Source organism: Acomys minous (genome assembly GCF_964271855.1).
Source record: "Acomys minous genome assembly, chromosome: 3".
Classification (NCBI taxonomy): Eukaryota; Metazoa; Chordata; class Mammalia; order Rodentia; family Muridae; genus Acomys; species Acomys minous.
The window spans coordinates 107,608,868-107,632,892 of NC_140485.1; the positions used below are offsets into that span (position 1 = coordinate 107,608,868).

At 40.5% G+C, this 24,025-nt stretch overlaps 1 protein-coding gene and 1 long non-coding RNA gene across 3 annotated transcripts; one reads left to right on the plus strand and one right to left on the minus strand.

Annotated features, from left to right (window-relative positions):
- Positions 1-313: 313 nt before the first annotated feature.
- On the minus strand, positions 314-3,537 carry LOC311594503. The gene is made up of 4 exons (XR_014778111.1): positions 3,134-3,537; positions 2,524-2,619; positions 1,100-1,283; positions 314-620 (listed from the first exon to the last, which is right to left on the minus strand). It is a non-coding gene; the product is annotated as an uncharacterized lncRNA (long non-coding RNA).
- Positions 2,669-22,706, plus strand: SMPDL3A (sphingomyelin phosphodiesterase acid like 3A). 2 transcript variants are annotated; one of them, XM_084776259.1, is made up of 9 exons: positions 2,669-2,926; positions 3,545-3,595; positions 9,407-9,620; positions 11,046-11,190; positions 14,053-14,149; positions 17,128-17,297; positions 17,635-17,815; positions 20,307-20,431; positions 22,054-22,706. In XM_084776259.1, exons 1-9 carry the CDS (start codon positions 2,824-2,826, stop codon positions 22,369-22,371), a joined length of 1,404 nt encoding a protein of 467 aa, XP_084632385.1. In that variant the 5' UTR covers positions 2,669-2,823; the 3' UTR covers positions 22,372-22,706. The 2 variants fall into 2 exon arrangements, with proteins under 2 accessions (XP_084632385.1, XP_084632386.1); XM_084776260.1 differs by lacking the exon at positions 3,545-3,595 and having other exon boundaries at positions 2,670-2,926.
- Positions 22,707-24,025: the final 1,319 nt, after the last annotated feature.

Below are 24,025 nucleotides of genomic sequence, written 5' to 3' on the forward strand. Positions count from 1 at the left end.
CACAGTGGCTTTCTCTTCCTGTTGCCTGAGGAGCCAGATGTAGAACCCTTGGATACTTTTTTTTTTTTTTTGCACCATGACTGTCTGTGTTCCAATATGCTCCCCATCTTGATGAGATTAAACTAAACCTCTGCAACCATAAGCAAGCACCAGTTAAATGTTTTATTTTATAAGCATTGCATTACAAGCAAAACACATTGCCTAATACAACACTGACTAAGGCGCCTTACCTGAGCACTTTTCCTTCAGTGTTTCATTACAACAACAAAAATGAAACTATAACAATTGTCATCAGATTTATTTTTATTTTTATTTTTATTTTTTTTCTCTAGCTCCCATTTCCTTGGGCCAGATGAACAAGCATGCGTGGGGCCTGGGAACCTATAGGTATAGGCTTACACTGGAGGGTGAGGGACACTGAAGCCTGGAGTTTTGTAGTGAGTAGAAAGGAAAACAAAGGAAAGTGAAGTGAGCAGAACAGAGGCTGGTGCCTCTACCCATCAGTCACTGCTTTATCAGCATAGGATGTCAAGCATTCAACGGTTTCGCAATGTGTGTGCTGCTTTTGTTTCTTAACCAGAAAGTTATTTCCCAACCAATTTACTTCCTGTTATTGTAACCTAGAGATTGAAGGGGAAAAAAAAATGGAAAGGGTAAGACACTGAAGAGGCCCCTATATCTTGTATTCTTCCTAAGACCATTTCAGGTTTAACTAGGATTTGATCTTCTTGATGGAGAATCCAGTGACAAATTACCCAAGTCTGTTTTAGGACCCAAGGCCAAGATGCCTCAGCTGACTTAGCTCCTGTTAAACTGCCTGCTGTTGCAAACCTACCCCTCCCCCCCTGAAAAATAAGATTCCAAAATACGGTTTTTGCATTTAAAAGACTTTTGCTCTGACTATTCCGGTCTACTCTTAAGTCTTGAATATAAACACTTGAATAGAGTCCTAGCCAGCTGGAATAAAGGCTTTTCCATCAGCCTCGAATTGTGTCTGAGTGGTCAAGTGCCTTGGCCTCCCCATAACAGTGAGCACAAATTAGCACTGTTTTAATTTGCGCATCCTCTTTTAAAGCACTCACACTCTGTGCACTCTTACTAATGATCAGTTGCTCCTGGTTCAGGTTCACCACCATTTTCCTGGTTCTCTTTCTCTGTACTGTTTGGATTGTAGACTAGGAAGCTGCAGAGGCGACTTTCCGTCTTTGGGAAGCACCGAGGCACTAGTACTGCTTTTGAATTTCCTGAAAGCTGAAACAAGGCTTGGAGGAGTCTGGCATGATCTGAAAGGAAACTTAAGTGTCCATTAAAAAAACAAAAACAAAAAACAAAAACAACTCAAACCCAAACCAAACCAAATCAAAAACCTTTTCATGAGATATAACCATCAAATTATGCTGGAAATAAAACAAGGTTTTCTCTGATGGAAAATAAATGTATTTGGAAAATGTTGTGGTAAATTACCTGAAGGAAAAAAAATGTATTCTGAAGCAAATATGTGTGAACATAGGCTGGGAACGCCAATTTAGGATTCTCTAAGTGATTGCTCCAGAATAAAACACATTATATATATATACACACACACACACACACACACATATAAACACCTGTATATATACACATATATATACTATAATATATGTAGTACTCTTTAGGTTTGAAGGAATTTAAAGATCAATTAAGCTTAGCAATAAAGTTGCTCTATTAGTCATGAAAATGTTATGTTAGATACACAAGTTAAGGCAACTGAGTATTAAAGGGGCCAAGATAACCCCCCCAAAATTTGGTTCTTCCCCTAAAAACATCTATCTCCCCAGAGTTAATGACCTCAACCTCAGCTAAGGCATACTTGCAAGACTGAAAAAGACTTCAGCTCACATCTTTTATGAAGTCAGCATTTCTCAAAGGTTTGATCTTCTTTAAAGAAACCACAGGCCTTATAAATTAAAATAATTGGCTTTAGCTGGGCGTGGTAGTGCCTGCCTTTAATCCCAGCACTCCTAAGGCAGAGGCAGACATATGGATGTGAGTTCATGGCCAGCCTGATCTACCAAGTGAGTCCAAGATAGCCAAAGCTACACAGGGAAACCCTGTCTCGAAAATAAATAAATAAATAAATAAATAAATAGCTTTATTTTAAAAAGACCACATTCTTATATTTTGTGGATTCTGGCTTTTTCGCCAGTAGTTTCCAAAACTTCCTTTGGAGTGTAAAAATCAACAGTCTCTATTTGTATTTACCAGGGACATCGCATGAGGACATACTTTAACTAAACTGTGGGCACAAAAAGTTCAGCCGGTGAATCTGGGACATAGCTTGCCAACTCCACCTACCGTCACCTTGGAATACTGTGAATCCACACACTGCCACCTGACCTCTACCCCGGGAGTGTAGATTCACCAGCGCCAGCCTTGGGCTTGGGAATTTGCATTTCTATCCTGAGTCCTAGGTGGCAATCCAGAACTATTCTGCTACTCAAATGTCTTAACCACACTTTAAGGTTCCGCGGCCTCACCAGGTACCTCAAGCTAAGCGGTCCTGTCAGGTAGCTTCCTTCCCCGAGGTACACGGAAGATAATGTGCATGGGGCTGGCGCAACAACATTCTTTCCCACTGATCTAGGAAATAAGGAGGCTTATTAAAATAAAACTAGAGTCCCGAAGGTCAGGAGAACTCGAGCTCAGGGGAATGTGATATTACACGTGATCTGCTGGGCGTCAACAGCTGGCTCTGGCCTCCTCCTCCCCACCCCCAGGGCCTGCGGGTCCCAACGGCTGCCTTTGCCCGAGCCTAGCCTCCCAGGGCAGTGGCCGCCGCTCGCCATGGTGTTGTTGGGCACCTTCCTCTGCTGCCTGCTGGCTGCCTGGCTCTGCTGCCCGGGCGTCGGAGTGCCCCTGGTGCACACGGGTCGCGCTCCAGCTGTGGGTGAGTGGACCGTGACGGTGGACGAGACGATGGAAAGGGGTCGGTCAAGTCGCCGCGGTGCGTGGGCGGCTGGGCACAGGACGCGCGGCCACGCTGGTCACCGTGGCCCAAAGCCAGGCAGCAAGGTCACTGGGTCTGGGCTATCCTGGGGCGTCCCGTAGGTGGGCGCGAGTTGTCGAGCCGCCTGCTGGACGTTTGTTTACATACCGGATCTGGGTTTGTTTTGCTCTCTGGGGAGGAAAGCTGAAGCTGTCTGAAAAGTCAGCTAAGCATTGATGGCCGTGGGCACTCTTTACGTCACCTAATCGGCTCGGAGCAGAGAGGGGACCTACAGAGTTCCCACGCTGTGTAGTTTCAGACCTATACAAAGCGTCCTTTTGTTCGGTTCTGCTCAGTGAAATCGGAGGCTTTCTTTGACGCTCTAGGTCTCCGGGGCCTTTTTGGTCCCTCCCAGAGTTAGTATAAAACTTGTGAGCCCTTCTTTAACGCTTGGTGCACTTGACTCCTTGCGTGGTGAACAGTTTTGTTCTTTAATCAGAATTGCCCGTGTTTATTACTCTGTGCTTCTAATCATGGCCTGCCCGGCCCTCCCCCTCCCTCCCCTCCTCTACTCCTCAGTTCCCTCACCCCCAGCAGCAGCAGCAGCAGCAGCAGCAGTTCCCAAACTTGGTAAACATTCGATCAAGTTCAGCCCCACTCCAAAGTTATTGGATCCAGACAGACCTTTAGGATGGGTACCTGAGGACGGTTGATCAATTCTGATTTTTTTTCAACTTAGGGAATCCCTCCCCAGACCGAATGGTTAGTGAGATTGTAGGATGCCTTCTGCGTTTTGAAATTTAAGGCGATCCCTACCTCCTTTAAAAAAAATAATTGCTCCAGTTGCACTGAGGGGTTGGTGTTCTATTTTGATTTGGGGAGACAGTTGCCCTTGAGACTTTGAGCAGTGTTCAGGACCGAAATTGTCCTGCTGTCTGTCTCCTCTATGTCGTTGGTCTGCACAGGACTTCGGGAATGGGGTCCCAGGAATCCCTGCTCTTTGCCTGAGGGTGCAGTGCCCCGGAGTTAGCAAGCCTTTGCAAGCCACAGCTTGTATGTCTGGTTCGCCATCTCTGGCAAATAACAGTCCTAACAGAAATCACCCCTGCCTTGTGTTTTTATGTTGCTGGAATTGTGCTATTTAAACTTAGGACTCTTGAGGATTTTTGACCTAAACTTGTCTCAGGCTGTACCATGGGGAACTTTGCCTTTCGGTTTTAATGATTTAATGATTTAACTGCTGAAAAGCATTCATGAAAATTTGTTAGGGCATCATCATGTGAATCCCATTCAGTTATGTTCCTGTTTTGGGAGGGGTGGTGACACTGCCCAGGAAGGGAGAGAGACTAACTCGAGTCAAAGACCAGATGTGTGGACTCGGTGGTTTCTCATTGCATGGATTATTTTACAGGCTTTCCACTTTGTGAGAACACTGCCTCTCTCCTTCAGGCCGCCTTGCACTTCCCCCACAACTTCTACCCAGCCAGGCCTCTGCTTGTTTCCTTTTTCTTTCTTCTTTCGTTCTTTCTTTTTTCTTTTTTCTTTCTTTCTTTCTTTTTTTTTTTTTTGGTTTCTTGTTTTTGTTTGTTTTTTGGTTTTTTGAGACAGGGTTTCTCTGTGTAGCCTTGGCTGTCCTGGACTCACTACTTAGACCATGCCTGCCTCTGCCTCCCAAGTGCTGGGACTAAAGGCGTGCGCCACCTTACCCAGCTTCTGCTTGTTTTTTTAACTGTGTTTAAATTCCCAGTCCTAGTTTTCTCCCATGCCAAGTCCAGCTGGCTGAAGGACAACCACCCTGCTGTTCCTTGCCTGGGTGTGTTTTGCTCCATCTTAGGCTGTCACCTGCTGGTGTATTTAGCACATAGGAACTAACCTTATAGACTGATAAACCAATGTCTGTTTAAACAGTTACATCAGTCGACCCATACAGTTGTGGTTCATTGGGTTTTCTGGGACAGATTATTAATTTTTTTTCTTGAAAAAAATTGAGCATCTGTCTAGATGAATTTTGAGAAATTTGGAAATATGGAAGTTTAGGAATATGGCACTCATGTATCTTGAGAAATCTTTGAAAAGTTTATCTGGAGAATAAGAAAGCAATTGTGGTAAAGAACTTTGGACTTTGAACCAGAAAATTTTGATTACAGTGTCTTATTGACTGTGTCCCAAGCTGTATTGGTGGACACACACACACACACACACACACACACACACACACACACACACACGTACATACACGCAAACGATGACATTGGTTAGGCTGTAAAGCCTCCAGAGGTTCTGACTCACTTATGGCTAACCTTTAGTGACTCTAATTACCCCCTCATGTGTCTAACCAGCAAGGTGATGTGGTAGAAACAGCCCTTTGGCATCTGGAGAAACTGGTTCTACCTCAGCTTTTATTGACAGTCACATGATATGGAGGAAATCCTGAAATTGGTTTTTCCCTAAATGTCACTAGTTATAAATTCAAGGGCTTTGTTAAGGGCACACTCTGCCAGATATATTCCCATTCTTGGAGCTCCATGAACCAGGTACCGGATTATGTCAAGTCTTGAATTATGACAATTTAATCCATTCACGATCTCATTTACCTTAATCCTCACTGTGCCTTGTATGTAGATGTCCTTATTTACTTTCATGCGAGGCAGCTTATTTGACTAAGTCTGTGGGAGGCAGTGGTTAAAAGCAACATGGGCTCTGAGGTTCGATTCTTGACTCAGTGTCAACCCTCTTCTTTGTGACACTTGACTTCCCTGTCTGTTATAATGACCGATAATAATGATGAAAAGCTTAAAAACAGTACCACACACAGCATAAGTACTTGGTGAAATTGAATGGTTATGCACAAATGGGGAAATTCAGTTTCAGGTTGCAGGTTTGGTAAAATAAAGATAGTATAGTTAACAATGTAGCTTTCTCAGTGTGCTTTCTAAGGCTGTGAGTTCTGCTACCATTAAGTTACCTTGTATCGAAAAAACAAAAACAAACAACAACAAAAAAGTTACCTTGTATCTTAAAGGACGCCTTTACTCCTCCCATCTGACAGATGAAAGAGGCCAAGAGCACACAGACAAATTAATTATGTGGCTGTCTGATTCTGGCGTCACAACAACATTCTGTTTTATGTATAGTTACCACATGTTTACAGTCTGTAAATTATATGAACACAGGTTTACATAAAAATAAGATGCACTCCCTGAGCATGGTGGCACACACCTTTAATCCCAGCACTCAGGAGGCAGAGGCAGGTGGATCTCTGTGAGTTCAAGACCAGCCTGGTCTACAAAGAGAGTTCCGGACAGACAGGGCTCTGTGTAACAGAGAAATCCTGTCCCCCAAAACAAAAAACAAACAAAAACAAAACAAAATAAATATATATAGAGAGATGCACTCTATACCCCGAGGAAGGGCAACCTGCATAGTACAATCTACTTGCTTTCTTTGTTTTGTGTGCTGGGTAGAGTATATCTGAACCCATGATAAAGTTTAGGGCATTTTCTGCTTTGTGAAATGAAAGTAATTACTCTTGGCTGATATTTTCAAATATCAATTTAAGGACTGAGTAATTGACCACAGATACTATTTTATGCCAATTTTCATCTGGATTTCATGTATTCTACTTTTGTTGTTGTTGTTTTTGAGATGGTTTCTTTGTGTAGCCTTGCCTGTGTTGGACTTGCTTTGTAGACCAGGCTGGCCTTGAACTCAGAGATCTGCCTGCCTCTGCCTCCCTGAGTGCTGGGACTATAGGCATGTGCCACTATGCCTGGATCCATGTATTCTACTTTTTTTTTTTTTTTTTTTTTACATGTAAACCCTTGTTACACAATTATGATGATGCTGGCAATAAATGACCACCAAAATGATAACTCATCTTTGCTACTTAACAAGTTCACTGTAGTTTTAATCTCCTTTCAGGGGCTATAATCAAATGGTTGCCCATATTTTTATTGGGAAATCAGAGGGTGAAGTTAAGACAGCTAGTCACAGCCACAGTCTAGAGCAGAAAGAGGATAAATGACACATGCTTGCTTGTATTCAGTCCTTTACATGTAAGCAATCTGGGATTCCCTGCCTGGGGACTAGCACCTCCCACCGTGAACTGGGTCATTTCTCAGAGGCATGCCCTTCCCAGGCAATTCTAGATCATATCAAATTAACAGCCAAAACATCATCACATCTATTTTCACAGTATTTTCCTCCCATTGGGTTTTACTAAATTTTGTCATCTTTGTATAGATTAGAAACTTTTGCATTCTACTTACTTCGCTGTGTTTCTTCTGATTTGTTTCAGTTATACATTAGAATTAGAGCGAATCCAAAACTTGGCAGCATGTTTTGCCAGCATATTTGGAAGTATATTTTGAAGAGTTAGTTAAAGAGAACAATCTGAAAAAAAAATATGGACAGATTTTACTCACTAAAATAAGCATGGTAATTAAAACAAAAACAAAATAAGGGACTTTTTTTTTTATTGTGATCCCAGAATTTAGCTCTGTCCTGAAGGTTGCTATACTTTCCGAGAACTAAAAACAAACAGTTATGACGATTAAAGCTGGAATCAAATCTCAGGGATAAAGAAGTTAATTATATATGAGAAAGCAGCAAGGTCACTGTAAGTTTATATGTGAATTATGTATAAGGAAAATTGAGGATTCATCAACATATGGGCTCCCTTATTTAAGGGATCATATAAGCTGCGTATACTTACCAAATGTCCTACTGGACCCAGTGTATTAGTTACCCTTATGCTGCTATGATAAAACACCATGACCAAGACAACTTCCAGAAAGAAGGGTTTGCCTGGGCTTCTAGCTTCAGGGGGGATGGGAGGGTGTGGCGCAGGGGGCTGGACCAGGACCCTCAGTGATCACATTTTCAATCACAAATGGAAAGTAGAGACAGAGTGACACTATGAACTCTCAAAATCTACCCCACTGTGCCATCCTTACTGCATCAAGTTTCCACCTCTCAAGGCTTCTTATTTTCTCTGCCAACTGGCAAGTAAATATTCAAATACCTGAGCCTATAGGGGACATTTCTCATTCAAACCACAGCCAGCATTAGTTTCTCTGTTACAAACTCAAAAGGATGAGTCCAACTTCATAGAGTCCCTTTGAGAAAGAAGTGATACAGCATCTACAAATTTCTTTTTTTTTTCAAGTTTATTTTTTCCTTATTAATGAATTAATTTATTTACTTTACATCCTGATTTCAGCTACCTCTCTTTTTTCCCTCCTCCTCCTCCCATTCCCTTCTCTCTTTCTCCTCAGGGAAAGGAAGGCCTCCCATGGATATTGACCAGCCTTGGGCCTGTCAAATTGCTGTAGAAGTAGACATATATTCTCCTACTGAGGCTAGACAAGGCAGCCCAGTTAGAGGAAAGGGGTCCGAAGGCAAGGCAACCAAGTCAGAAACAGCCCTGCTCCAGTTGTTAGGGGACCCACATGAAGACCAAGCTGCACATCTGCTACATATGTGTAGAGGGCCTATGTACATCCCATGCATGCTTTTTGGTTGGTAGTTCAGTCTCTGTGAGCCCCTATGGACCCAGGTTAGTTGGCTCTGTAGGTTGTGTGTGTGTGTGTGTGTGTGTGTGTGTGTGTGTGTGTGTGTGTGTGTGTGTCCTTGACCTCTCTGGCTCCTTCAAATTTCTTAATACCACACTTGGCATATAACACAGATTTATAATGAAAGATACTATATTTTGTTCTAACAATTCTTTCAATGAAGTAATATTTCTTAATATGACTTCCAAGTAGGATTGCTGTCAAATATAATTGGCTTTTTCCTGAAACCAGTAAAAAAATTCGTTCTGATAAACTACTCCCTACAATATTAACATTTGAGTACAAATGGATGATGGTCATATTTGATTAGTTAGCTTCTAAGGATATCTGAGAAATCCTGTGTTTTTCATATGGCTACTCTTAGATTTATGTGTTTTATTTTAATGCTGAGAAAATTATACAAAAGTAACTGAGATAAACATTTTCTGATTCTGCCCTCTTCTTAATTGTACAGTCTTCATGGAGTAGGTAATATGTCTAAGTCATAGTTTTTCCTCAAGAGTAAAGCAAATAACTTCCAAAATCACAAATTCTGTAAGAAGACATTCTATGGAAACACAATATTGTCTGATCTCATTGGCCTCTCAGAGAGATGTCACCAAACACTGCATTGCACAATCTTGTCTTTACTGGGGTCTTTGTTGAGTGGTCATGCTGCCTCTGAGCTCTCTTGGTGTCACACATGTAAGTTTCATGTTCTTCTGTTATTTGAAACTTCTTCATCTCACAGGAGAGAGTTGCTCTTAACTTCATGGAGTAAGAACACTGAAACTGTGACAGTTTCCTTATGCCAGGACAGGGGTGGGGGGCAGCTGTCTCACTCTGACTCTACACATAGATTTACCAGGATTCCTATTCTAACCAACAGGACAATTTTGGCACGTGACTGACTTGCACCTAGACCCTAGTTACCACATTACCGATGATCACACCAAGGTGTGTGCTTCATCTAAAGGTGCAAACGCCTCCAATCCTGGCCCTTTCGGAGATGTCCTGTGTGACTCCCCGTATCAACTTATCGTGTCTGCATTTGATTTTATTAAGAATTCAGGACAAGAAGCATCTTTCATGATATGGACAGGGTAAGTACATAAATAGACTCTTAATTATGTAATACTGGCCTACAGTGTTCATTTGTGTGTTAAATTTCTTTAAGAACTGTACATGTTAAAATGTGCTAGGTCTTATGCGCCATTGGATGCCCCCACACTCATGGGTGTATAGGCGATACTAATTGGACTTAGTGAGTGGAAAAGGAGAAAGAGAGGACATGAAGTTGGGAAGGACTGGCAGTTGGGTGTTGACCTGGAAGTTAGCGGGACGAATGGGAAGTGACTATGATCCAAGTGAGTTGTGTGCATATGTGAAGCTTTCATGAATTAATAAAGTGTCATATAAAATATTAGGTCACATTAGTCACTGTTATTAGTGATAAAAAACAATTTTAGCAATCCTGTGGGAAGCCCGGCGGTGGTGGCACATGCCTTGAATCTCGCATGGCAGAGGCAGGTAGATTTCTGTGAGTTTGAGGCCAGCCTGGTCTATAAAGTTCCAGGACAGCCAGGGAGGGCTGTGACACAGAGAAATCCTATCTTGAAAAAAACAAAAAGACAAAACCAGAAATCCTGTTGGGCCTTTTTTTTTGCTAGTATAGATTTTATAAATATGCCTGTGTTAACCGAGAGACTCTACCATATATAACACACTTGCATCAGTACCTTGTAATATTGATTAATATGACAATATTTTTGATTAAATAATAACAAAAGATAGCAATGGATGTAAACCTATGCTGACAGTTTTGAGAAGCTTCATTTCTAGGTCCATCCACCAGCGTACTGTGGTAGGGACTATATTTCCAGTTCCTGCGATAAAGACTATTGAGTATCCTTGTAAGGTGTTCACTTTGGGTAGAGTCCTGTTTTACTTAATTTCTCTTCTGCAGCTTATTAGTCTTTATATCTCTAGATCATGTTGTTTCTGTGTTAGAGGCAAGGAAATGAATCACTGAGATTCTAAACAGCTTGCCCACGTGTATATATAGCTACTTGTTGATAAAACTGATATCAGAAGCTATGTGTTTGGCTCTTCCATCTACACTTTGCTGATCTGATCCTGTGGTGTTTCTTATAAATCTTCAGTCAGGCTGGGATTCCTGTAGTATCCACAACTCCATCTTCCACCTCTCAAGCCCCCATCCCCCGCCCTTGCCACCCCACGCCTTTGTAGAATTGTCATACAGGAGTAGTTTATCTCATCCACTTTTGAGGTTGTGAGGTTGTGAACTACAGCTATGTGTGTACTTCAAGATGATCTTGAAGTACTGGGCTCAAATTCAGCTTCAGTCCGCTGAATAACCAGGCTTATGGGTTTATCATCACCGTTGGCTACTCTTTGGCTCTTTATTTTACCTTGTTATTCTAAAGTGGACATCCGTAATGATTGCTACAACACATTGTGCATGCATCTAGTAGTTTTTGTTCTCCACACTTCTGTCTCCTTTTCAGGGACAGCCCACCTCATGTCCCCATACCTGAACTCTCCACGGACACTGTTATAAAGGTGATCACTAACATGACAATGACCGTCCAGAGCCTCTTTCCAAACCTCCAGGTTTTCCCTGCCCTGGGCAATCATGACTACTGGCCGCAGGTAAAGCTAATCTCAACTTCCAGAAGCACGTTCCCTATTAGTAGTGCTGTCAACGTTATGACAGTGGTAGGGAGTAAGATGGGCCTCTAAGAAGTATTCGGTGATCACTGTCAAGGAAGGTATTGGATAGTTTAAAAGGTTTTTAAAAAAAATCATAAACTATGCCAATAATGCATTTTATAAGTAAATTATATAGTTTGTAAATTAATTCCTTTTTTCTATTATAAACTTCAATTTCCCAGTCTTTTGAATACTTTTTTTTTTTTTACTTATTTACCATTTGCATAATAGGCTTAGCAAAGCAAGGTTAATATTAGCAAATGTTTACATTTTCCAGGATCTGTTAGACTTCTGAAGGTAAGGCTCATTCAGATTTAGGGAAGTTTATTATTAAGGACCCAACTAGAAAGACTGTTAAAACAATGGAGACCAGGTCCATGTTCCAATCCAGTTTATCTGTTTCAGATGGGATTCAAAGCAAAAATTATTTCCAGAATATTCAATGATGAGGTGACTTGGCTCTAGTCATTCACAGAAGCCATTTATTTTGTTAAGGTACCTGTATGGACTCAGTCATGGTACAGAATCTGTTGCAGCTGTGTAAAAATCAATTTGTACAGACATTTGTTCATGAGACATCCTTCCTGTTCAGAGAGACTTTGTTTAGCCTGCGACAATGAGCTTGTTGCTCCTTATAAACAAGAGCCACAACATTTGCCTTAAATGTTTTGGTGCAAATTAGTGATAATATATGAAAAGTATATAACATATTTCCTCGCACCTCATAAGCCCACAATAAGTGAAGTTGTGTTATTAAATCAGACCCTGGGTAAAATCTGTTTTAATTTTTTGAAATTTTGTTTTATTTAATCTTCATTTTTGTTTTCTTTCAAGTCAAATCTTAAAGCAAATCAAAGACATATTTACTAACTTCTATAAGTTGTTTTTTCTGTAGGTAAATTGGGTTACATATATACAAATTACATTATTTTCTATTTCTAGCTTATGATTTTGTTTTGTTTTTTGTTGTTGTTTGTTTGTTTGTTTGATTGGTTGGTTTGGTTTGGCTGTTGTTATTGTTTTTTACTGATGGGCATTAGAGCCAGGACCCACACGCTGAACCCAGGATCTCCCACAAGCTTAGCTGTGCTCTCCTATTGAACTTGATTTCCAGTCCCTGCCTAGTGATTTTTTTTCTATTACTTTTTTTCTTTCTGCCTCTGCCTCCAGAATTCTGGGATTAAAGACTTGCACCACCATGCTCATCTGACATTTTCTTAATGTAAGAACATGTTTTTTTGACTGTTTCATGCATGACTACTGTATTCATAGCATTTTCGTCCTTTCTTCCTCACCCAGCTCCTCGTGCTCCCTTTCACCTCATAGGTTTAGATATATCAAATGTCACATGAAAGTTTCAGAATAAATTACCCTAAAGGCTGCTATCTGGGGTATAATTTTAGAGAACACTAGTGTAAAATTTGAATAGGATTTCTCCATTAAAAGCCTTTAAACCTATACCATAACTCTGTAAACATATGCAGAAATGTGTAACCTCCTCACCTGTTCATCAGAAACCTATAACTTATCCAGAAATTCGTTTCCATTACTGCTTCAGTAAGCAGTGCGGGCCAGACTTTCTATTTATTCCTATGCTGGGAAGCCTGATGCTGCCAACCTCTTCGGTAACGATTCTTCCTATTATAGCTCATTTCTCTATGGTAGTCAGGTCTCAGCCCCAAAGGGTTGAAAGACAGTCTGGTGAGTCATCAACTGGTCGTGGGTAAATATGGGGGCAGGGATCTGCAATTGACATCCTTTTGGATGACTCACCTCACTTACCTGGTTCTCATATTTTCTATGCTTAAAATAGGAAAATCCAGGGTGATTGTTGATGTGAAAATTACATTTTTTGATAAAATGAAAAGAAGATAGTTTAGGATACATTTAAGAAATATATTTAAAAGATTTTACATTTAAGTGTGTGTGTGTGTGTGTGTGTGTGTGTGTGTGTGTGTGTGTGTGTGTTTGTATGTGTACATGAATGCCCAAAGAAGCCAGAGACATCAGATCCTTTGGGACTAGAGTTACAGGCGCTTGAAAACCACCCAACACAGCTGTTGGGAACCAATATCAGTTCTCTAAAGTCTACATTTTAAATTGCTATGTTGTCTTCTTCAGCTTCTAAAGTTTTATACACTTCATTTTATTTTTTAAAATCCCAATACGTTGCTGCAACTTAGCCTGCCACAAAGAGGCTAGTACAAATCAAAAGCAAGCAGGTGTAAATCTGAATCTTGAATGAATTGGACAACTTTATAGTAATATTCTAAGTGACTTTATTAAAATCGTAAGTCACTGAATTTTCCCCAGTCTTATGGCGTGCTACACCAGTCTTGCATGTTCAGGTTCAAACCTGCCTTCATTGTCTCAGGAATACACTTCTTTATCTCATCATCCGTGCAAACCCTGCCCAGGCCCTAAGCATGAGCCACATGCTGTCCACACACAGCACACACCTCTGTTCTGCTTTGCTTATGTCTGGACCATTTATTTTGCTCTAATGTCAGCTTGAACTTGTTGCCTCATTCCTACTTGAAATGCTGCCTTCACTTCTCACTTGATGTGATATTCTTGTTTTGGGCTCCCAGGACCTCTATGGTAGCACTTGGCAACATGTTCTACAGTTTAGTGCATCACTTTTTGTCTACCCTTCCACAGCCAGGTTATGATTTCCTTAAAGACTAAATTCACCCTTGTACATACAGAAGACCTATCATAGTCAATATGCAAGCAACATTTGTACCAATTAGCCCAGATATCTTTAAAGTTTCAATTATGGTCTGTCTTCTCTGTGGCCAGGACCAGCTGCCAATAGCCACCAGTAAGGTCTACAGTGCTGTCGCCAACCTCTGGAAGCCGTGGCTGGATGAAGAAGCTAGTAATACTTTAAAGAAAGGTTAGTGAGACACTGTCTTGTTTCCCTTTTTCATTACCTGTTTAGGCTGAAATCTTCGACATTTGTTTGAGTCTTCTGATTCTAGAGAGTTTCTGTGCCCGTTTTGCATGAAAGGCAGGCAATAAATAGCAACGAGGCCTTAGGACACATGTGAACCTGTTCATCTCGTGAAGGTGCTCTTTGCCTTCCAGTTTCTGCTCAACCAAGATGATCCACATGAAGAAAAAAAAATGCAACTTCAAATGTGAATATAAACAAAAGTATACAGGTTTTATTGGAAAATGGATTGAAAGAAAGAGTAGAGACTTTTTTTTAATCCCCAAAGCATATTTTATGAAAGAATAGCAGGTAAAGTGAGAGTAACTAAGCTTTTTATATGGGCTTTGAGATGTCTTAAAAAAAATAACATTGAGTCTGTAGTGAGTCCTTCCCTAGGTATAGCCTCCCCTCCCCTTCTCATGGGCAGCCCCTGAAGAGATGATGCACGAAGCTGTAGAGTCAATCTGCATAGAGATGACAGCAGTTACAGATGCCAGGATTGTGGAATATCCTCCAAGGGATGATAGAAATGCCAGAAGAACCAGCTCAGGAGAGGCCATGTGACATGCAATCAGGAAGGATTTTAGGACTGCCCGGTTGGACTGATACCCCACTGCCAAGTACAACTGATGTCAAACTTAGAGTTAGGATTTAGTATGTATCCTTCTGGGTGTCCATCTTGTTTTTTTCTGAGCCTTCCTTGTTACTTTCCTATTTCTCTCTTTTGGGATAGTAATGCATATTTAGTAAGTATTTCATCACCATGATGAAAGTACCTGAGATAAACAAATTAAGGGAGGGAAATGTGTTTGAGTTTCTGCTTTCAGGTCCTTTGATTCATGGTCTTCTAGCCGTAGAAGGCCCATTTGGAGGCCAAGATATGGCAGATGTGTTTGATGGAGAATAGGTCCTTACCTCATCATGTCAACCAGAAAAGGGGGTAGGGGTGTGTGTGTGTATTTGTGTTTGTGTGTGTGTTTTTTTTTTTTTTGTGTGTGTGTGTGTATGAGAGAGAGAGAGAGAGAGAGAGAGAGAGAGAGAGAGAGAGAGAGAGAGAGAGAGAGAGAGAGAGGAAAGGAAGGTAGAAGGGAGGGAAGGAAAATGAGATATGGAAGGAAGAAAAAGGAAGAGAAGGGAAGGGAAGGAGTGGGAAAGAGAGTGAGAGAGAGAATGCACAGGCGTTAGTGTGAGCAGACACAAGATATTCCATCTGAAGACATTCCTACTGTGCTCTACTGTAGCTGACCAGGCCCTACTGCAATCATCTATTTAGCTTATCAATGGGCAGATTCTTGTGCCCTCTCATGCTTTAGCCTCCTCTCAATAATGCCAACATCTGGGACCAATCCTTCACCACAGAAGGCTCTTAGGGAACATTTCAAATCCAAACTATAGCAGAACGTTTACCCTCTGCCATGGCATGTTGTAAATATGTAACTTTAATTTGTTTTTCAGTTCTTGGAAGGAAGGTGGGCACAGGTGGATCTCTGGAGCTCTGTAGTCAGTCTGGCCTGGTGAGGTCCAGGCCAATGAGAGCTCCTGGCTCAGTAAACACACACACACACACACACACACACACACACACACACACACACACACACACACACATCTTACTGTGGGGAAAATCATGTGTTGTGACTATTTAGGGGTGAATAAGAGAAGTTCAAGAGGCTGTGATCAGTCGTGATTGAAAAGCATGGAAACAGATGCTGGTGAGTGAGCACAAAGCAAAGAAATCAGGCACCAGAGCATTCGCTAACTCTTACTCTGAGTGTTCCACTATGACAAATCCTTGGGTGTCCTCACCACTGGTTCAGGTGTGGGGCATGTAAGGTCTAATGTTTTCTTTCTCTGGGTGTCTCTAGCACAATCCTGGGTATTTCCTTTCTTTAGATCTTATGTTTTGTAGGATCTCCCATCTTAAGTCCTGTTATTTAAAACCAGGGACTAACGAATAAATTACTTTTTAAAGTATTCCTTTAGATTAAAATATAATTACATCATTTCTCCTTTCCCTTTTCTCCTTCCAATTCTATCATACACCTCTCCAGTCTTGTTCTTTCAATGCATGGATGCTTTTTCTTTGTTGTTACTTAAGTGAGTGGATGGATGGATAGGTAGGTAGGTAGGTAGATAGATAGATAGATAGATAAATAGATAGATAGATAAATAGATAGATAGATAAATAGATAGACAGATAGATAAATAGATAGATAGATAGATAGATAGATAGATAGATAGATGGATGGATGGATGAGATACTGCTTTCTAACTACATAAATATAACTTGCTTAGTCTGTATAATGTTACTTGTATGTACCTGTTTGCAGGGCTGACCATTTGTTATTGAATAACCAATTGGTGTGCTCTTCCCTGGGGAGGGACTATTTCTCCCTCTCTCATTATTCCGTAATTTCCTGTAGTTCTTTGCCTAAGGCTGATGCCTCATGAGCTTTTCCCCTTCCATGTTAGCATGTCTATAGGCGCCATCCTTTTTCAGCATGTTTAGGCAACCATGTTGGTGAGACTTCATGTGGGTAGCTTCTCAAGTAGACATAATCTGACAGCAAACTCCCTGATCCTCTGGCTCTTATAATCTTTTCCCCTTGTCTTCCACAGTGAGCCCCAAGCCCTAGGTGTAGAAGTTGGGTTGTAGACCTGACAGTTGTGTTTTGTATCATGGTTCTGTGTAATACAAATTGTTATTTCTACAAATTCAATTTCACTTCCCACTACACAAGCATTCATATTGGATGCAGCTGCTCTTCCCTCACACTCTTCCATATTGGACCTGACACATGGAATCTTTTCAGTTAATTTTTACCCAGGCAGTGAGAATGCCAATCTACGTTATTGTTAACATTAAGAGTTCACTTTCACAGTGTCTTTGTATTTGTGTATCTGTGCTCCTAAAGTGTGTTTTACGTTTATTTCTACAGGTGGTTTTTACTCACAGAAAGTTGCAAGTAATCCAGGCTTGAGGATCATTAGCCTAAACACAAACTTGTACTATGGCCCAAATATCATGACCCTGAACAAGACAGACCCAGCAAATCAGTTTGAATGGCTGGAAAATACACTCAACAGCTCTCTGCAAAATAAGGAGAAGGTAGAGTCTATAGATTAGAGTTCGCAATGGACTACCAGAAAGCTCAGCTTGTTTATTGACCTTGGGGCAGTGTCGGGAATGAATAAAAATAGTAGAAATTCAAGATTAAAAAGTACATTGACTAATGTCTCATGAATGAGACATGTACCAAGATGCTCTTGCAGCCCTTTTCTTGCACTCAGGAAAGAGGATATGTTTGCTTTCTAAACTTTAGTTAATATATATTTCAGTCATGGCATCCAGCTGTTGTTTAGTGTGTATTGTGTGTATTGTGTGTATTGTATACTTATACAAAAAAAAAAATCTGTCATCTATCTTTTTGTATTTCTCTTTTCAGGTGTACATCATAGCACACGTTCCAGTGGGCTATCTTCCTTACTCAACTGGTACCCCAGCCATGAGGCAGTACTATAATGAGAAACTGGTTGATGTTTTCAGAAGATACAGCTCTGTCATTGCGGGGCAGTTCTATGGCCACACCCACAGAGACAGCCTCATGGTTCTTTCAGATAAAAAAGGTAATGAACGTGACCTGTATGCAGATCATAGTCCGGCTTGCTGTAGCATCGCTGTGACTGGACAGTGTGGTTACAGATCAGGACATTTGAAGTTTTGTTTAAAATGTTTGCTCCTTTTTTTTTTTTTAAACAAAATCTCAATTATTCGATTTTACCAAAATTGATTCAGGAGCCAGATGCTAGGGTGAAGGCCTGCTAGCTTAAAGAGGCAGAGAAAGCACGCAGCTGACCTTCCTCCTCAATTAGTGTCCCAAAACGAAAAAAAACGAAACCCCCTTCCCCATGCTATCTCAAAAACCCCTCAAAACTCAATGTCCCTCCATTCTTCCTGTGTCTCTCTCTATGTGTCCTCCTGACATCTCCTTATTCTCTATGGTTTTTTTCCTATGTTCACTTCCTGTCAACTGGTTACTTGCTCCACAGCTTGACCTAGGATTAACTATTTAATCCTGTTTATAGTACTCAAGCAGAAAGCTTCTGGGCTAAAGGTGTGTGTGCCTTTAACTAGAGCCACACTACAATTAAAATAGTTTTTTTCCAGCAAGCAACCCAATCTCTGTGTTCACAGTGTGATCAACTATCCTGCAACATTTTCTAATTTATCTCAAAAGGTTGTAAGGTGAGTGTCCAAAGTCATAGGATTGGGCATATGGTTGGATTTCTTCAACATAAGCTCCACTCAGCTGTGCAGGGCCAGTGTGGTTGTTTGGCATCCAGAAATCCTCAGTTCACTCCAAGTTTCTGTCAGACACTTGAGTTTGGAGAAATAATACTGTTTGTTATTTATCCACTATACTCACGTTTCCTTTTGTATGGCTTTTTTTTCCCTCAGAATTTAAAGTACAGATCACAATACACACAATGCCTCAAAATATATTTAGCACATGCTTAACTGCTTTCATCACTTACTCACAATAAAAGGAAAGAAAACGAGAAGTTATAAGAAGAAACAGTAAGAGTTCGATTTTATGTAGACAAGAGGAAAACAAGTTAATTTTCTTCAATATTTTGACAATATTTTTAAAAATGTTTATCCTTTACCTGGAACAGTTCATCTCATGAAAGTAACTGCTTTATAGCATTTGAGTTTTTAGATCATAATATGACTTCTTTTTTCTTTTTTCTTTATTGAGACAGGAATTCACCACAGAGCTCTGTTTTGTGCCACTATGCCCAACCATAAAATTGCTTTGTTGTTGCTGTTGTTGTTGTGTTGTGTTGTGTTTTGTTTTTTTTTTTTTTGAGACAGGGTTTCTTTGTGTAGCCTTGGCTGTCCTAGAATCACTTTGTAGACCAGGCTGGTCTCGAAGTCACAGCAATCCGCCTGCCTCTGCCTCCCAAGTGCTGGGATTAGAGTTGTGTGCCACCACGTCTGGCTAAAATTGCATTCTTATAATAGATATGTATAAAATATGTTAATCTTTTTATTTTTACTTTTTGTTTTGAAACAAAGTCTCACTGTGTAACTCTAGCTGGAATTCACTACATATACCAGGCTGACCTTGAACTCATATCTACCTGCCTCTCAAGTGCTGGGATTAAAGGCTTGTGCCAGACAAATTATTATATAATGATTGAAATATTGCTTTAGGTAAGGTTAAAAAAAACCAAACCTGTTTTGGTTTTTGTTTTCTTTCCTTCTTTCTTTCTTTTTTCCTTTTCTTTGTGTGTGTGTGTGTGTGTGTGTGTGTGTGTGTGTGTGTGTGTGTGTGTGTGTAAGTTATGACAGACTTGTTTTTTATGTGTGAAAAAATTTCAAGTATGTATATACATATATGGTGAGAATCTGATCAAATTTCTGTTCTCTTATCATTTGTATTGAACATTTATCAAAATCTTAATATATTTACTTTTATTTATCTATTCTTTCAAGATCTTACTGTATTTCTTTATCATTTATCCATTCACTATCATCTATTTGAAATCACTATCATCTATTTATCCATCAGTTAATCATCGGTATGTCTAGCCATCTAGCCATCTTTCTTTCATCTACATGCATATCTGTCTACCTATCATCTATCTGAAGTCAATTATCTATTTGTCTTTTATCGTCTATGTCTCTTTCAATAATTACTCTCTCTTTTATCTGTATCTATCTACAGTCTATATATTTCTCTATCATCATTTGTCTACATAATCTATTTACAACCTATGAGTCATCTGTCTATCTGCCATAAAATTATCTAAAGTGTTTTAGAATGATTTTCAAACATCAAGTCAATTGTAGCTCTGTATTATTTTATATTCATTGCTAGAATATCCAGGTAATTTATATAACCATAATAATGTTAATCTGATTAACAAAATCAGTAATAGTCCTTTGTTTTTGGTTTTAAATACTCTTATTTTCTCAAAAGCAACACAGTAGTTTCTTTGAGGCAGGATCAACCAATGATCACAATATCTATTGATCTCTTAACCTAAGCTGTTCATATGTTTAAGGTTAAATTAAAATGTTATAATATATACCTGATTTTGTTTTGTCCAGGAAATCCAATAAATTCTGTGTTTGTGGCACCTGCTGTTACACCAGTGAAAGGAGTTTTAGAAAAGGAGACCAACAATCCTGGTGTTCGACTATTTCAGTACAAGCCTGGAGATTATACATTGCTGGTAAGTTGTTGCAGTTTCAGTGGATCCTACATGTATACATTTATACATGGATTTGAAGTTTTTATTCATTTAGTAGAATGTTTTTTAGAAAGCCATCAAAGATGCCATGGATGCTGACACCTCATTGTGTCCTTATTTAAAGGAGAAGGTCTGTTCTCATCCCTATGCTTATAGGAAGTTCCTGTCTCTTTAAGGACTTCTTAACATTTTTTTTATTTGCTTGTTTTAAGACTGGGTCTTGGGTAGTGTGGGCTGGCTTAAAGCTTGCTGTATTCTTGAGACTTCTGACCCTCTTGGCTCTGCTTCCCAAGTGCTGAGAGCATAGGTGTGCAACCCTGTGTCCAGGTTTGTGGGATACTGAGGACTGAGCTCAGGACCCTGTGTGTGCAAGGCAGGCACCTTTACAGCTCTCCGTTCTATACACTGATCATACCATTTTTTCAAAGCTTTCACTGGATGCAGCCTTATTCCTGGTCTTTGATACATTTGATTGACCTCCTTAAGTCGCATTATTCTTCTCCCAAATGTAATTATTTGGAAAAGTATAGGCCCCAGAACTTCTTTAAGATGGCCCCAGTATGGCAGTGGGAGCTCAGGAGCTAACTAGGTGGCTGAAGTGCTTGCTGTAAGCAGAATGACCTATGTTCTGAAATCCAGCAGTCACATAAAACGCCAGACATGGCTGTGCACATCTGGGTAGTGGTGCGGAGACAAGAGGATCTTTGGAGCTTGGTACCATCCGTCCTAGCTGAAAAGGAAAACTCCAGGTTCACGAGAGAGTGCCTGTCTCAGAATTAAAAAGGTGGAAAGCAATTGAGGGAGCTATCCAGTGTCAATCCAGTACTGGCCTCACAGTACTCAAACCTATGCATACACATTTACACACAGAAAACAGAAAACACACACACACACACACACACACACACACACACACACACACTATTTAACAACTGGTTCACTGGAGGAAACAGTTTCGTTTCTTTTTTAAAAAAAAGATTTTATTTATTTTATGTATATGAATACGCTATTGGCGTGTGCATCTGCCTGTCAGAGGAGGGCATCAGAGGAGAGCACAACCGGTATAGATGGTTGTGAGGCACTAAGTGGTTGCTGGGAATTGAACTCAGGACCTCTGGAAGAGCAGATGGTGCTCTTAACTGCTGGGCCATCTCTCCAGCCTGAGGAAACAGTTCCTATATTAGTAGTGCTTCCTGGTTTCAGGATAGCCAATGCACATATTGGTGTCATAATCTCAAGCTACCAAACTGACTTTCGATGGGCTTGCAGCCTGTGTGAGAATCTCAGGCAGAATCCATGAGCTGGTTCAGCTGCCCTCAGCGGGTTTGTACCGGCCGTTAAGTGGCTATCTCTAAGCCCTGAGAAACCAAGGCACTTTATTTCGTACACCTCACTGTATTAATGAATGAAGTATTATTCTTTCATTATTTTTGCAGTTTAAAAATGTGATACAGGTTTTTGGAATTGAGATTTTTTTTTCTTTCAAGTGATCTTAATGACGCTTTAAGTTGAGAATGTCACACAAAGCTTAATAAAAGCTCCTGGTATGGTGCAATGGTCTCTGTGCTGAAAGTGAACTGGGTCTGTTCCTGTCTTCAACACAGGACATGCTGCAGTATTATTTGAACTTGACAGAAGCAAATCTAAAAGGAGAATCCAACTGGACCCTGGAGTACATCCTGACTCAGGCGTATGGCGTTGCAGATCTACAGCCGAGGAGCTTACATGGGTTAGCTAAGCAATTTGCTACCTTAGAAAGCAAACAGTTCCTGAAATACTACCATTATTTTTTTGTGAACTATGACAGCAATGTAACTTGTAATCAGAAATGCAAGACCTTACAGATTTGTGCAATTATGAATCTTGATAGCACTTCCTACAATGATTGCCTTAAGCAGCACTTTATAAGGCACAGTCTCTAGTATTCCAGCCAGAGCAGGAGCACAGCATGGTGCTTCTGCCACCCGTTTGTGAACTGCTGGGTGGGCCGGGAGAGTTTTCTTATATTTTTGGTTGTGAGCCTAGCCTTTAAATGACTGAGCCATCTCTCCAGACCTCTAAGTGTTTTCTTATTTGTGAGGCTCAGACACTGACACCAGTAATATTCAAATTTTTCACACATCAAATCTGATTAAATTGTTCCTTAATAGAATGATATTTGGACATAAATATTTTGTCTTCCGAGTGTAGATAACAATTCCTAACTTATGCCCTTGTAAAATTTGTCATCTATGCAATAAAGCAGGTTACTTCTGTATGGATGTTATGGAGTTTTGTTTGCTTTCGGGGAGTTGTTTGTTGGTGTTTTGTTTCGTTTTTGTTTTGGGGACATGCCCGCCCCCTGCCCCCCCCTACCCCCCCCCACACACACACTCAGGCTGCATGAGAGCTCACTATGTAGTTTAGGCTGGCCTGAAACTCACAGTGATCCTCCTGCGGTATCTTCCAAGGGTTAGGGTTACAGTCATAAACTAACATGCCTTCCTTTACTTTTAGTATGATCATTTTCAGCCTCTTGTTGTTGTTGTTGTTGTTTTTCCAAGTCACTCTGTAGACCAAGCTGGCCTTGAACTCACAGAGCTCTGCCTGCTGAGTGCTGGGATTAAAGGAAAAAGCCAGCACTGGGTTTATTTTCAGCCTTTTAATTCCTTCTCCATAAAGCCTCGTGTGTCAACCCTCTTTCAGATTGTTTTTGTCACACGTGGACTGAGACTAGCATGGTTTCAATGTACTGTCGGCTTTTGGGACAGCACCAAGGGCTCCGGAGGGCCTTCTCTGAGTCTCTAAAGCAACAGAGGCCACGCTCTGCCCAGCTTGCTTCCTTCTGTATTCGAGTACTTCTGACCTGAAAGAATGAGAGTCACATATGGTGGACTCATTGCAAGCTCACTACAGATCCTCCTCAGTGATGATTTTCCATGCCAAATCATCCACGGTCAGTTGAAAACCATCATGTGTTCTTTGGATGACTCAGTTCAGTAACGTATATTTTGCCAAAAGCAGAAAGTTAGAACTAAGAGAGCTCCAGTGTGGAGAAGGCAGCTGTTGCTGGACCTCCTTACTGAATAAAAGCTGGGGCTTGCTCATAGTGAAAGTTGCTAATTCCATCCAGTATACAGTTGTGATGGAAAAGACAACAGCCTCATGCTCTTCAGGAAGGGAATCACAGTGGGCCACTGCATGGCCAAGTTCTCAAAGCCAGTTTGCAGACATAATTCTTTAATACTTGGCAATTTGATTCTAGAGATACATTTAAAAGTAGTCTCTCAAATTCTGAATGGGAGTCATACCTTATCTCTCTTAAAACATCTATCTAGACCTAAAAACATCTTAACCCCTAAACAACTAAGGTTAATTGTAAGACTAAACTATCTGTTCTTCAACCCCATCAGATATTTGAGAAGGAATGAAATTTAATTACTTGAGTGAACTGGAAGTGCAGGTTAGCAGCTTCCAAAATGAGAAGAAAAAAAAAATTTACAGAGACAGGTTGCTGCCTGAGCAGTCACCCAAACCCTCTATAATGTCGCAGCATCACCTTCAGCCTTCTGGTCCAATACATCTGACAGACATATT